The 15,123-nt window shown below is 39.9% G+C and overlaps 1 protein-coding gene across 3 annotated transcripts in view; it reads right to left on the reverse strand.

Annotated features, from left to right (window-relative positions):
* Positions 1-325: 325 nt before the first annotated feature.
* Positions 326-15,123, reverse strand: part of FAM53A (family with sequence similarity 53 member A) — a 69,829-nt gene continuing 55,031 nt past the window's right edge. For all 3 annotated transcript variants that reach the window (XM_012573662.5, XM_002198437.7, XM_030270544.4), the window contains exon 5: positions 326-1,518. In XM_012573662.5, the coding sequence (XP_012429116.2) occupies positions 1,195-1,518 (324 nt within the window). In that variant the 3' untranslated portion in view covers positions 326-1,194. The remainder of the gene's footprint in view (positions 1,519-15,123) is intronic.

Consider the following 15,123-nt stretch of genomic DNA (forward strand, 5'->3'; position numbering starts at 1 on the left):
TTTCTTACCCCATTTAACCATTATGAGATTAATTTCCCCCTTGTTGAGGAAGTTCCTTATTGTAGCTGAACTAAAAAAATAAGCGTGTTGCAATAGTCTGCAATGAGTGCAGCATGACACTTGAGATTATTCCGGTGTATGTAATCATTGAGACACTTCTGGGATCCAGCACGAGTTATTTTGCAGAACTCCAGACAAACCTGACGTCACTTTTGTTGCAGATGACCAGAAATCTGCCCTTCTCCTCCACCAAATTCCACACATAAGTACCCCATTACAGAATCTACCATATTTTCCATCAGTAAAATCCATGAACAGACACAAGTGCAAAGCAAAATGTCATTTTATTTAATTCAAGGACTATTTTCCTTCTAGTATTGCTGAAGGGATCACCTCCTGGGGAATTGATCATTACAAAGTCCCTGTCTAAAAGTTCAAGTGCTCTTGTTGTACATTCTTTTGAAACACAGAAAACATAATGACCAAGTAGGTGGGCAGCTACTTGCAGTTTTAGCCCACCTAAATTAGCATTGCTTCAGGCTAGAAAACAATTCAAGTAGTAAAATAATGAAAAATGTTAACCTTTAAGGTCACTACCATATTTTGATCAAAAAAGTCCTGAATGTATGAAAAGAACATTTGTACATGTTATGAAGTTGTTTTTTAACCAGACACTGTCAAAGATGGCAGTTAAATATTTTGGACCAGTTGTCTACCAGATATTTAAGAGTTCTATCTGAAGGTTTATTACCAATTTCATTATGCAATTCACTTTTCACATTAAGCTCTTTAACAAAAGCAACATAGACCCGCACCAGAATCACTGTAGACAGATTTCGTTTTATAGAATGCCCTTCTGAAAATTCATTTCAAAATAGAGATGCTTTTTCTCCAGAACTGTAAAAGCCATAAAAATGCAAAATATCTGTTAGGAAATTTTTAATCAAAATTATTACTTAATGTTCAAAATAACATTTAACCTCCTACTTTTTGTTGTTGTTGTCATCATCCACATATTGACCAATAGACTAAACAGGTAACAATGGTTCACGTTTTTCCCCCACCTGAAACATTTCTTCTAACACAGGCCCAAAGAGAGGCAATACAGAGATTCAGGGACATGGATTATGCATGGCAAAGGTAATCCTCTATCACTTTTAGAACAATTCTGATTCTAGCACACAACTTGGAGTCTCAGTTGTTCTCGATCTGCTCTAGGTCCAAGTCCCCACAGTCTAGAGGGAAGATTCCTTCTTCAGTGCTCTCACAATCACTCGTGTCCTCGTCGCTTTCACACACCACGTCTGCTTTCTTATAATCCCTTGTTTTGAAGCTACCTTGGCACGACCCGTGGTGCCTCCCTTCGTCCAGCTGCTCTTTCATCGGGCTGGAGCCGGGGGTGATGATGTTCATAAGATCGTTTGAGTCACATGGGGATGACACAATTGTCTTCATTTGTGTGTCATCATCATCATCTTCATAGTCAAGGGAGCAAAGACTTTTGGAATTTTTTAAAGTCTGCAATAAAAAAAAAAAAGAAATCATGACTATATTAAACATGACTGGACAGGAGGAACGGAATAAATTCTTGAAATTCTTGAATGGTTTGAGTGTATGTACTCAAGAGTGCCACGTGTTTTAAGTAATCCTCGAAATGAGAGGCATGAAGAAAGAGGAAGAATGGTATTTACTTACTACACAGTCAGGCTTTGCATGGATATTTTGCCTAGATTCCCATCTGTGAGAAAAACAGTCCCCTTTTTTATGCAGGAAGAGCCAAAAACACACCCTTGGTCAACTACATGAGGAAAGAGAGACACCCACCCAGTTTGCTGTATTGGGTTTCTGGCAAATCCAGAGCAGAGCATTTGGTGACACCAGCATTTAGGTCAGACAGCTGCACTGCAGCCTGGTCAACAATTAATTTCCCCTGCAGACAATGAGCCCTCAGGCGTCACCTCGGTGAGACTGCCAGGACAACTGGCACATTTGGGTAATCTCAAACAGAAGAAACCCAAGCCTCTACTGAGAACATCTTGCTCCAGAGTCAGCTCAGTTTGTCTTTCAGCTGGGTACTGTCTGAACAAGAGCTCAGGAGAAATTCTGTTTAAATTCAAAGGATATTAAAACTAGGGGGGCACTCATCTTTATATGTACAATCGCAAAAGAAAATAAACACTTAGCAAATGTGCTAACTCTGTACCAGAGATAAAGGAAAAATGCCTAAGCTGCTCATGGAGATGTAAGGGATCCTTGGCTAGAATCTAGGGAGAGCATTTAAAAAAAAACCAAATATATAGAGAGCAGCACCTAAATTTTAACAAGTGAGAAACTTCCAAATTGTGCCTCATGCAAGCACCAAGCGAGAGGAAGGTAAAACAGCCATGGCTCCTCTGAGAGGTGGTGCAAGACAGAATAATGTCACACTCATTTTCAGTCTCTCACTGGTTAAGTGACTCCAGTCTCACAGACAGGAATCATTGTATTACAAGGAGATCCACAGGGAACAGGACCAACTTTCACACCCATTTCCAGCTTCCTCCCCCAATTTGTCATTTCTTAAGTATTTCATATTTGTTTATTTGAAATGGGAACATTGCAACATTCCTAGTATGCTGTATTCCAGATGCTCTTCCAGACAACAGTGTAATGGTTCCTACTCCACCAGCACCCACATAAGGAGGCTTATCAGTATCTTTGGGTATTTTTTAAACAAAACTTCACAAATTCAGAAGAAATTTGAATTAGCCTTGTCTATATACAAGGCTAATTCAAATTGACAAACAGATGAGCTTTCAAATACAGAAACAGATGAGCTATTTGATTAAATGAAGCTGGTTAAATGAAGATCACCTCAGTAGGGGGAGGGGATTAGCCTGATCCCTTAGGCTGATGTTACATGTGGAACCCCTTGCAGACAATCCCACTGCCATGCTGCAAGGTCACAGAGCTCCTTGGACACACCTACATCAAATCTACACAGAAAGGTCACTGGGGGAAGTTCAGGTAAAGGTAAAAAGGAGAGCACTCAAGGTTTGGAGCTCAGACACAGCACAGGCAGGCTGAGGGATGGGATGGGATGGGATGGGATGGTGGCCCCATCACTGGTACCCCTCCACAGGGAAGGCACTGCAGCAGCATTCCCTGAGCCTGCACCACATTAAACACACCAGTGCAATGCATTCTCTACTGATCAGAGCTTTGTTGTGCTCTTCCCCTGCTCAGCTTCCATATCTCACAACACATATTAGACGATTAATTAACAAGTCATACTTTTCTGGCCAGAAAGATCTATAAGGGATAATGTAGTTTGACCTCATCTAGGAGCTGATTTATGTAACTCCAAAGATGAGCTCTCAGGAAAAAAAATACTGCTGGTCATAGTTCTGTCAGCAGGAATTCAAAGTCTTTGTTAGCTGTGGTTAAAGCCCATATCTAGTTTGGCATGTGACTAACACCTACAAGATAAATAACCTTGTATGATCAAAAAGATTTCTATTTCAAATTTCACACCCCTGTGAAAACAGCTTCAGTATAATATACATTCCTGTTTTCAAAATGCTTCTGTATAGCTCACTTACATTTTATGCAAGAAGAAACATTTGAGAACATTTGAGTTTCTATCACTAACAGGTACAAGTTTCTCTTATATTTACTTAAAAGAAAACCAGTATGTTTTTAAAGTAAAAAATACTAAAGTATATTTTAAGCCTATGGCTACCTCACTGCTTTGAAAAACACAAGATGTGCTCTATCTCCATATAGGGGACAATATTTTCAGTTCTTTAAACTTACAGTAGGAACCGGGAGGGAAAGGAACCAAATAAAGAGAAGCTTTGAAAGTTCTGCTTTCAGTGTTTTAGAAAGGAATTCCTGAGTCCCCCTTCAAAATATCTTTTATTCAATTTACTGCTAGAAATTAATCCAACCACACAGCTGTCCTTCTAGAAGGTTTGTGTACATAAATGGAAAATTGCCTGTTAGCTGTACTGTGCTGAAACCACTTGAATGGGAACTTTTAGCCGGTTTCAACACAACAGCAAGTGCATTCAACTGGTTCTTTGTTCACCCACTTGTCACAACCTCACCAAACTAAAAATAGGTGGATTTATTATCTCGCAGCACAATCCAGCTCCTTTCACAAAGCAAAAGGTAGAAATTGCAATGCATTCAGGCCCTCTGAACTGCAGCTTTCCATGTTACACTGGTACAGTACCACACCTTTCAAGAACAATTGTGCTCAGTGGGGAGCCTGCGAGTACTTGCTCAATGGTCCTCATTTTATAAAGGATGCTGGACTAGCAAGACAAAAGAGTCCACAGTTGGCAATGGATAAAACTCAATCAGCTAGAAGTATTCTTTTGTGTGATGGAAAAAAAGGGGGGAAAAAAACCCCTCAGAGTTTTAAAAGAAGTGAGGCGATAAAATGTCTGAATATTAAGGAAAAAAACCCAACTTTGTACCAAAAACAATGGTGGAGAAGGAAATAAAAGAAATCTCTCTAGACCCTTGCCATACAAAGCAAACAAGAAAGGCCCAGAGCAGCTTGAAAGGAAGCTAATGTCTGTATTCTTTATTAAACCTTCACTTCAGAAACCCATAATACATCACTTTCCAAATATAAGAAGCAATAAAAAGGTTGTTTTTGTTTTACTAACAAAACTAGAGCATTTGCTACAGTAGTCAAGGGAAAAAATAAGACATTTATGTGCATGAAAACCTAGTGTATAATGGGAGCAGCAGTTCTCATGCTTCTCCCCCAAGCCCCCATCATCCTCCTCCAAGTGCACCCCTCGGCTCTGAGTGGGGGTGAAGATCCAGCTGCTCTCAAGAGGTGCAGCTGCAGCAGCTGGCACTCACTGAGGAGCAGAGGAAGCCTGAAACCTCAGCCCATCCTACTCCCTCTCAGCACCAGTTATCACCAGAGGATGATGGGCTGCTCCCTGAAGGCACAGGCTTAGGCAGAGAGGGAGTTCATCAGACTAATCAGGCTGGTTATGTGGCTTGCTTCCTGTCCCATCCTGAGACTTTTGCCTGCAATGGCACAGGAGATGCTGCTTTAAGACTGGCACACAGGATTTCTTGATTGTTAAGGTCTCTCTACCAGTAATATGAAATACATGGATGCTGCAGTGGTCCTCATGATGAGGACATTCTGGAATTTGCTGGAGTATCAGCATCTAACCCAAGAGCAAAACACTGAAGTAGCAAAACCCAAGCATGGAGCAACTTGTGGCTTTTTTGTTCCTTCCCTGTATCTAGCCAGCTGATGGAGATGGGGCAAGTTAGATGGGCTGCACTTCTCCCTTTGAGAGCTTCATGGGTCCTTACTTCACTTCCTTGAATTATGCTTCCTGTAGATTAGTGAGACTGGTTAAAAAAATGCCTTTACTGATGGTAACTCATAGTTAAACTTCAGATCAGGAGCACCACAAACAGCACAGTGCCTTTGTGTCTCACACCAACCTGTCCTCAGAGAGGTCACAGTTGAGTCTCAGCAACAACAAAACCCAACCATGCTACAAATTTGTTATTTGAAGAGATTCCATTCAGTGAAGCTAAGGGGGAGGCTTGAGGAAGGACTTTGTAAGAACTGACAAAAAAACTGGTGCTGAGCAACGTCTCAATCACACAGAACAAACCATCACCTGGCTGACATCACACCCAACCACACAGAGATGTACAGTGTCCCTCCCTCCTGTAATCTGAATTTTCACTTCATGCACCTAATAACATTAATACCTCCACCTGTGACATTCAAATTGGAGATATGTACAGTAAACTAATGTACAGTAAACATATCTACTGTAAACTATTAGAAATGTCAACTTGTTGTACAGATTAAAAAAAAATCACTGTCCTAATCCTGCATCTTCTACTATTCATGAAGTAAAAAATAGTAAGAAATGCTGTGTTTATGTAACAAACTATTAATCTTTCTGCAGAGTAAATCTCTTGACATTTGACTCTGACTTTTCTGTCTTGAATTGCACTGAGCATTTTGTGAACACTCCAGATGTTTACAGATAACCTTTGCTATCAAGAAACTTGCAGCTGAGTAGAAATGCTGCTTTGCTGGTAGAAAGTGGTGCTGACAGGAGGAAAACAACATAGTATTCTCCATGATGTTATGTGCTTGAGGCTTGCTAATGCACTAGAAGTTAAACACCCAAGTTAAGTGGGAAAGAATCTCTCCCTGTTCAAACAAGAAATTAAAAGCTATAGAAATACATCAGATTTTATAATTCAAGTGTCTAGGAAAATACTTCAAGTCCAAAGCCACTGCAGATTTTTAAGTTATGCATTCAAAGTAAATCAAAAGACCCATAATTATTTTTCTTGCACCTGGTTAAAAAACAAGTAGTGAACAAAAACATTTCTATTTAGGTATTATGTGGAAGCCATCAATCCCAAGAAAATTCCTGACACCTTCATGGGTAAAATCAAGTCTCTGTTCAAACTGATTTGGGAATCAAAGATACTGTTCTCTTTTTTTAGCTCTGCAGTTATCCATCAGCTTTCTGGAAATTTGACATGTACTTTTATATATTAAAAAGGCAATGTTTATGTCATCATCTATAGCTAGTAATCAGAAAATAACTGGAATACTGGATATGAATGAGAAAGAGCAAACAGCCTCTAACATTCTGCCATGTAATTAGACACTGAACTATAATAACCATTTCTTCTAGCAGAGAAAGAATTACTGCTGCAATTCTTGTAGTCAAATAAGGTAAAGCTCTATTTGCAATGCCAAAGACCCAGTTAAAAATCAATGCAAGCTGACAGCAATACACAGTAATATGGCTATGACTTGAAATGACAATTGTTCAGTGCTTTGTCTCTGCTGTATCTTCAAAGATTATTTCAATTTTTTAAGATGTAGGTGCCCAGGGAGGGAAGGAAACTGCCATCAACTCATTTCACATCAGATGCTAAACAGCATCATGATGTAACAGGCTTTCATCTCCCACTAGCCAGACTGTTCTAGATTTAAGTGTGCAGTTTTCTGGTGTAGTCTACCATGAAAGTTGATCTATTTATTGGCCTAGATATTTATGCTCATATTCTAAACTGTGCCACAGTATCCCTATAAGTTTTGTTTATAAGCTACAAGAACCTGTGATTTAATTTAGCTTTCTGTGTAGTGCTATTAGTTGCAAAAACAGTATGACAAAGAAATACTCAGGTGAAATGCACAATGCAGAATTTATCTAATTATGCTCAGATATGCCAGAATACAAGGCTGCTCATTGTGTCAAGTAACTGAGAGAAACCACTGGAACAGTTAAAGTCCCCAGGTGAAAGAAAAATAAAATGCACAAAGCCTGGGGGACAGGAGGGAAAATGGGGGTCCAGTTCCCTGACTGAACATTACTGCACCCACACAGGGCCCCCAGCACTGGTGAGGGGATCCCAGAACTCAGGCACTGCAGCCTTCAGAGCTGCAAAACAGCCTTCTCACCTAGCTAGGAAACTTGTAGGACCCAGTTAACATCACTGCTATCACACCACAGTCCAAACAGACAAGTTGGAGGCATGGCAGATCCCAAATACATCAGGGATTACAAATAGCATGGGTTGAGTTCAGTCCAAACACCTACTCCCCCTTGCCCCAAACTCAGACTTAGAAATCATCCATCATGAGCACTGCACATACAATGGTAAATTTCACACTTAAACTAAATATCCTCTCAAGCAAAGCATCTTTTCCTTTTAGTGCAAAGATGATCTTTGCAAAGATGATCTGAACAACTGAGAGCATCCCCAGCCTCACTCAGAGCTATCAGCTCGCTCCTCTCGTGGCTTACACAGTATGTGCACTCATGGAAGTCCCAACATTAAGTAACATAAGAAACCAAGGAATTTAAGCAGATTAAAGAAAAGATTGTCAGCCTAAAAGTGTTTAAACTGAATTTAAGCAGCCAAACCACTACCGTAATTTTGTACTTATTCCTCTAAAAATTGTATTTTGGTCAGATTGGGCAATTTAGTGCAGGAAACTCAGTGCTGGGGTTTAGCAGCTTCTACAAGTTCAGGACCATTCATCTCGGGGGTTAACTTTTGTTTGCTTTTAAAGACAAATTGGAAGCTAAGCAAGTTAATGTAGTACTTAATGTAATACAGTCAAGAATATGATTCAACACTAGTGCTAACATAGAGGGTGAACAAATATAGAAATTTTCCCTTTTATATAGCCCAAACCAACATTAAACCACATTTTCAAAAGTTTACAGTATGGAATTTTAATCAAGATATTAGCCTCTTAGATTTTCTAATTCAGTGGATTTGTGAACTGCAATCTTTTACCTTCCCTGTCTGAGTTAAGTATAAATCATACAAGCTTTTATTGTAAGAATGTGGAAATGCACTCTACAAACATCAGGCCTACTTATTTCACCTGAATGTAATTAAGAAGAGAAAGTTTCAGCTATTCTTAGGACCAGTCCAGCAGGCACCTACAGATGCTATGAATTATGCCATTAGCTACAACAGAGGGGCTCACACAGAGGATTTAACTCTTCTGAAGTGACTAATAATCAATACAGTGTAAAGGGGAACACAGTGGCATTGCTTTGTTCAGCTGCATAATACAGTGCAAGGCTTGGGCCAGGGAGAAGGAGGTTGAAGCCAAATAGGACAATTCCTAGATACAGCAGCAGTGCTCATCTGAAATGCACCCATGCATTAAAACAGAGCTTTCTTCAAAGACAAAGAAGCACCACAGAAAAAAAGTTATTCCAAAGGGCTCAAAGAGCAGGGAAAGAGCCTGGATGACGGGTTCTTGCTCTGGTCTTGCTTCAGCAACAGCTGCAGTACCACAGAAATTCTTCTGCCTTAAGGTAAACCACTGTCTTTGCACACCTGTCTCCAGATTATTTTACTACTCACTGCTTGACCCTAAGCACATCTCTATTATGGATAGTGAATTTATTTACCTTATGGACAGACTGAAGAGCTGGACAATATGGAATTGGGCATCTGCTTGAGCTGCATAAGCTCCAGAGGCTTTGGTCTGGCAAATCCAATCAGCCAACATTAATGAGCAATGGTGTGATGAACAAACAGCTGCACCACTTGTGTGCATGCAGGGATGATAAACACATCTGGTTTTGCAGGAGAAGGACACAGAGGGAAACAATGTAAGCACATGCTCTCTCCCAGCAGAAGTGATTCATGCTTTGCCAGAGTTGTTCCCTCTTTTCCTATTCAAGAACTATTACCTTTCTTTCAGAAAGAAAACAGACTGCAGAAGCAAGAAACAACTTAAACTGTGTATTAACATCTTCCATAGTAATATGACAAAATTTTATGAAGACTTAGTTAAATCAAATCTAATAAATACACACGAAAGATGCATCTATTTTTCCACATTTTAGACTGGGAAATAAGAAGGCACACACACATCATTAACATGAGCTACACACACATTCCCAAACAGAAACACAGGCACAAAAGGAGCAGCACAAGGAAACTGCTTAACAAGACTATGATTGCTTGCAGCACCATCTCTCAGTGTTCAGCATTCAGGATCCAGAAACAAAGACCACCCTGGGTAGTCAAAGCCTTCTGATGTATTATTCCTCTGACAGAAGAATTAACAGACTACAATCAGCTCTGAAACAACAAACAAAAAAGTCACCTCCAATCCCAGGAGTTTTAGTTAAGTTTCTCAGTTTCTAACTAGGTACATTTAGACAGAAGAGAAAAAGCTCTACCTGTGCTTCCACAAAACTCCAAATAAAAAGTGACATTTCAAAGTTTGCTTTGCCATGCCAAACTCTGCTCTCAAGTAATAAGGTATAAGTTGACTGATTATGCACTGGAGTAACACAGGACAGGATTTGACCTTTGTGGCTTCAAAACATGACCATATTGGCTTCATTTCCTGCCATTTATGTGTCATCTATTTTTATAGAGAAGTTCTATTCCTGAGAAGTTTAGCCAAGGTCTTATTCCTTCATGACTTTGCCATGAGCTGCAAACAATTACTTTAACAACTGAATCACATATGCACTGATTGCTGCAGCACACATCCATGTACCAACTTCTTAAAATTCCTGCATGTTCTCTTTTCATTTTTTTTTTTAATCCTCAGGTCCAATATTAAGTTGATGTGATGGGTCAAACTTAGGAGAAATTAGAGAAGTAAACCCCAAATCCTGATTCCAATGCTGCCCTCATTAGTTACTGACAGATGTCAGACTCACCTATATTATTGCGTTATGCTGGAACTCCATCATAACTAGCATTTTAAGGGATTCTATAATTGGGCCATAAAGTTCACTTCTGCCAGGGGAGGGGGATGGGGGAAAAAGGGAAAACTACCCCATCAGCTTGGGAACAGTTCCCCCTTCTTCAAACCAATTTTTCAGCACAGAAATACTTGTTTAAAACAAAGCTCTAGGATCTTGCTATGCAAGTGCACAGAGGAACACACAGGCACAGACACACAGACAAAGCACAAATGCTGGTACGAATCTTTTGCTCAGCTCAATGCAAAACCCACAATTTAACAGTAAACTCTTCCAGGAGCTTTAATTCAAACTGTAGGTGGACCTTTACCACTAATTATTCCCAGGGACAAGTTAAACTGAACACAATGAGTTTAAGAATTAGTACCAGAGATTGAAGGTGAATGGTGCAATGACTGCATTTTCCTAGCTCAGTATCTGATTTTGGACTATTCTGACATTTTAGAAATAATGTAGTTCAGGAAGTGATCCTGACATTAAGTGACAAGACTGCTATATATTTTTAATACTTAGTCAACTTGTACTAAAACTTCTGTTTGATAAATAAAATTCAGACAAGTTTGTTTATTGGTTCAAATGCCAAAGCTGACAACATGTCAGCAGTTGATGCTCAGTATGCTTTTTTAAAAATTCAGGAAACCGTGTATGTGGTCCTTTATCCTTAGTGGAATACATGTTTTAAAAAACATCATTCCAAGTCAGAGGAGAAGCAAAGTATACACAACTTGTGTAAGGCAGAGTCAACTCTCATATTCCCAAGACATTGAGGTAACACTAAAACTGAGCTCAACCTCTCAGTGCATATCCTCAGTTTTCCTCTATTGTGTAGTAAACCCAGAGTTTGCATGAAAAAGCTGTAACAGTCAAAAAAACCTGTACATTCAATTATAACATGTGCTTTGTTTTAAAGACGAGGATCTGTTTATGCTAGCCCAGCTTGCAAACTTCCTAGCATACCATAAAGGCCTTTTGAATTTTAGTCACGTGGTTACTAACACAATGAAAACTGAAATCGGGGAACTCATCAGAAGTCTCATTTATTTAAAATTCCTTTTCTGCTAATACTCAAATTTTATTGCAAAGCACATGTCATTAAAATAAAAATAAGTGAGTACTTTCAAATATAGAAACAGATGAGCTATTTGATTATCTGCAGCTTACCTTAACACTAAACCATCACCTCCCAGATAACTTATGCAGAAAACATCTCCTTATTAACTATATTCCATTAGAAGTTGCATCTAACAGCAACTTTACAGAACAAACTTCTCTTCAATTTTTATGTACTTGAAAAAACATGGAACAAGTCAGTATTTCCCATCCTAGTGGAAAAGCTGACATCACTAACTGATGTAGAGAAATTCTAATCAGTTCATTTTCAGCGGTTCGAGATACCTGTTCTGCTTTTATCACAACTATGCACCAGTGCATACATGCAGCAGGAATTTACCAATGCAATGCAAGTCTAACAAAAGACCAAGTGACAGTTAAGTTTAAGGCTTTTCCAAGTGATTTTAATGAACTTCTCTGCAGAAAAACACCTCAGATGAAGCAACTTGGTTTAAGGTCTCTTTTAGATGATGATGCATCAAGTCAGAAAGTGACTGTCAAAAAGCAAGGGAAGTTTCACAACAGATAACAGAGTATGGAAGAACAAAGTCTTTGCATTCAAGTAGCACAAAAGTGTACTAATCTATTAATTTGATTAACATGTCATTACAAAAATACTAAATATTTAAAGAAAATCCTCTCCCTGAATTGCCCTGAGTTAAATTCAAATATGGACAACTTCTTTTTCTAATAAATTTTAGAAATTACACTGGGATTTTATTTTTTGCCAAAAAATCTGGAGAAGTTCCCATATCATTGATAAAACACTACTCAACACTTCTGCTAGCCATCATCTCTTGCAATTTAGAGCACGGGAAAAAAATAACTTAATCTTCTGCCACCTGCCAAAACCCAGATAATAAAACCTGAGAAAAGTGCTCTCACTTCTCTTTAAACCCTCTGGTGCAGCTTAGGCACATTAACTATAAGTACTCTATGTTTCTATATTTAACACTGAACCATAGCTCTCAATTCAGTATTGTATTGTTTTCCAAACAACATCACCGATCATTTTAGCATAATCCAATTTTCTGACGGGATAAGTAATAATTAAAAAAGAAATATCCACAGCTGGCTGAAACCTGGCATGGGAGTCAATAGATGGCCCCTTTCTTTTCTCATAATGTCAAATGCAGCTGGTCTGGTACTCATTAGCTCTTTCAGCAACAAATACTTATTGTACATACAGGAACTTGCAAGAAAGGAAAAGCAACTCTGCAGCAGATACTGAGCTGCCTCCTCTTCTTCTCAGCACGTTGCTTACAGGAAAGCACCATAAACATCCATGCAGAGCTGATGCAGGTATGGCAGAGCAGCACAGCGATGAGCAGCTCTGGGGATCTGCAAGACATTTGTTACAGAATCCATTCACAAAAGAGGGGGGAAAACCTCCATCCTTAATGAGATTTCCTTTTCTTCGCCCTCCTCAGGGCTTATACTCCCTCACTGTCAGAGCACAGGGAACCTCCAGCACAAGGGCTCACTTCATTAAACGCAATTTTGGGCCTAATTTCACATTGTGAGCCACTCTGCCGAGGCAAAGAAAGCAAAACGCCAGATGCTCTCTGTGCCTGCTACCTCAGCAGCGTTTCATTCACTGCTCCAAAAAACTTCCAGGCATCCATTCAAAACCAAGTACCCCCAGCCTGGTCTGTCCTGCCACAGGACAAAGTGCTGGCTTGTCTTCAGCTCACTTTTGATGCTTGCCTATCATCTCCCAGCCCAGCCTACTCCTATCTCCTTTCCTTCTTCCCAAGCCTGCTGGAATTTGAACTTTAAATGGACGCCCTCCATGGCAACAATAGATAAAAAAGGAGCCTTTGATTGTTCATGCGTTGCAGAAAAGAAAGGAGGAGATTCATCCTGGCTGTGACCTAGCAGAAACTCATCAAGCACAGCTCCCCTTCCATTGCAATGGCCTGAGCCTGGAGCCACTCATTCAAGCTCCCTGTGTCTATGTTTCCATTCAAAGAGGATGAATTCTTCAGGTTTCCCCTGTTAAGGAATTAAATGTTGATCCTGTGAATGAAGAGCAACACCAAGCTTGGAAAGCTGCCAAAAGGTTCTGTAACACTCAGCAGTTTGGAGTTAATTCAATACTTATTGATACCTACCAGGATTTATAGCTGCATTATTTATAAGAGGGGGGGAATCACAGAGCCATATTTAGACTTTGGTAATAAACTATTTTTAGCACCATCTGTTTTTCTAGCTTGTTCCCTTGCTTGGGCAAGAGCATACTTTTATCCAATTCCCTCTTCCTTGTCCATTTAAAAGAATCCACAGAGTCTAAACTGAAACACGAGTTAGTATCACTCAATATTTATTGTGCAGCAATCCTCCCAATCATGTTCTGGAAATCAAATCTGCTGACTAAGGACAGTCTTGGGCTGATGCAACACTATATATGTTGTCTTTACAGAACTGAGTATTTTTAAATGTAAGGGGCAATGTGCTTCACACAAAGGAGGTTACTATCTAGAAAGAAACAACTGATCATTAACTGCATTAAGCCATCTGAAAAGTGGTTCACAACTCCTGGCAGTGCTTTTCTGGGACACAGTTGCCAAGTTTCACCCTCATTAAACACAGATTTCTGGGGTTTTTTTTGGTCACAAGTACATTCTGCCAGGCCAGGCTGCTGTTAGAGGGGGAGAGAAATCATAAGCAGCTGCTGCAAACACCTTGTTTCAGAGATGAGTTTTAAGCTGCAGCTGTTACCCACTCAAAAGCTCCCCCAAACCTCAAATTACCTCTGAGTTTAGATTGATATTCTGCCTTTAGAATGTGACAACACTGGTGGCCTCTGCAGCATGACAAGGGACAGAATGAAGGGATTGCTGGTTCCTTGAACTCTAAGAGAATCAAGGCTTTGGGTACTTCATACAGATTAAGTTCTCAGAAATGCACTTGATAATACAAATATTACCCTCCTGACTCACAAGAAGTTTTGTTTTCACTGAAACAGCGGCACAAATATTCAAAAGCAGCACAAATATTCAAAAGCTTCACTGTTAATTTTGTCAGAATAAGAAATTTTACTGTAGACCAAGCCAGAAAACTCATGTAAAATATGAGCTCATAGAGTTCTTACTTGTTACAAAGGGCAGCAGCAATAAGGGTTGCAAGCTGGTTTCCTAGGCCTTCCAGCACAGGTCAAGCATTCCTAGGGAGCAGACTGTGTGCAGCAGAAAACCAAAAAAAACCTCCCAGCATGTGGTACATAGGTCAAAATTAAATTCTACAAATGCACAACAAAAACATACAGTCACTCTAATGGGTTCCAACAAAGTCTTGAGGGCTTTGAAACTTCAAGCAATCAGTATTATTAATAGAACATTCACTTGGCACTGGCATTATGCAACAATAATTTCAGTGTGAAGGAAATACAACAGTGCTGCCCATCCAGCAGCCCCTGGGATGTTTTCTTCCACTTCACTGCGCCTTTTTTTTTTTTTTTTCCCCCCCACTGGAAGAAACAGGACACAGCACTTCTAACAGCAAGTACAACAAACTGCCAGGTACATGGAAAGGCTCCTTGGCAGCACAATACATGGACAGGCCATTCCCAGGATCAGAGCCAGGATGGTGAAGTCTGCTCCTGCTGAGAAGCATCTCCACAAGCCCCAGCAGCAACCGCTGTGTCCCATCTGCCAAAGCTCCCCACTCATGTGGCAAGTGGTCTGTCCCTCTCCAGGGGAAAAAAAGCTCCAAAGCAGTGTTGCTTGGAGAGGACACCTCTCAGAGGACAGTCTGC

Source organism: Taeniopygia guttata, chromosome 4 (assembly GCF_048771995.1).
Source record: "Taeniopygia guttata chromosome 4, bTaeGut7.mat, whole genome shotgun sequence".
Lineage (NCBI taxonomy): Eukaryota > Metazoa > Chordata > Aves > Passeriformes > Estrildidae > Taeniopygia > Taeniopygia guttata.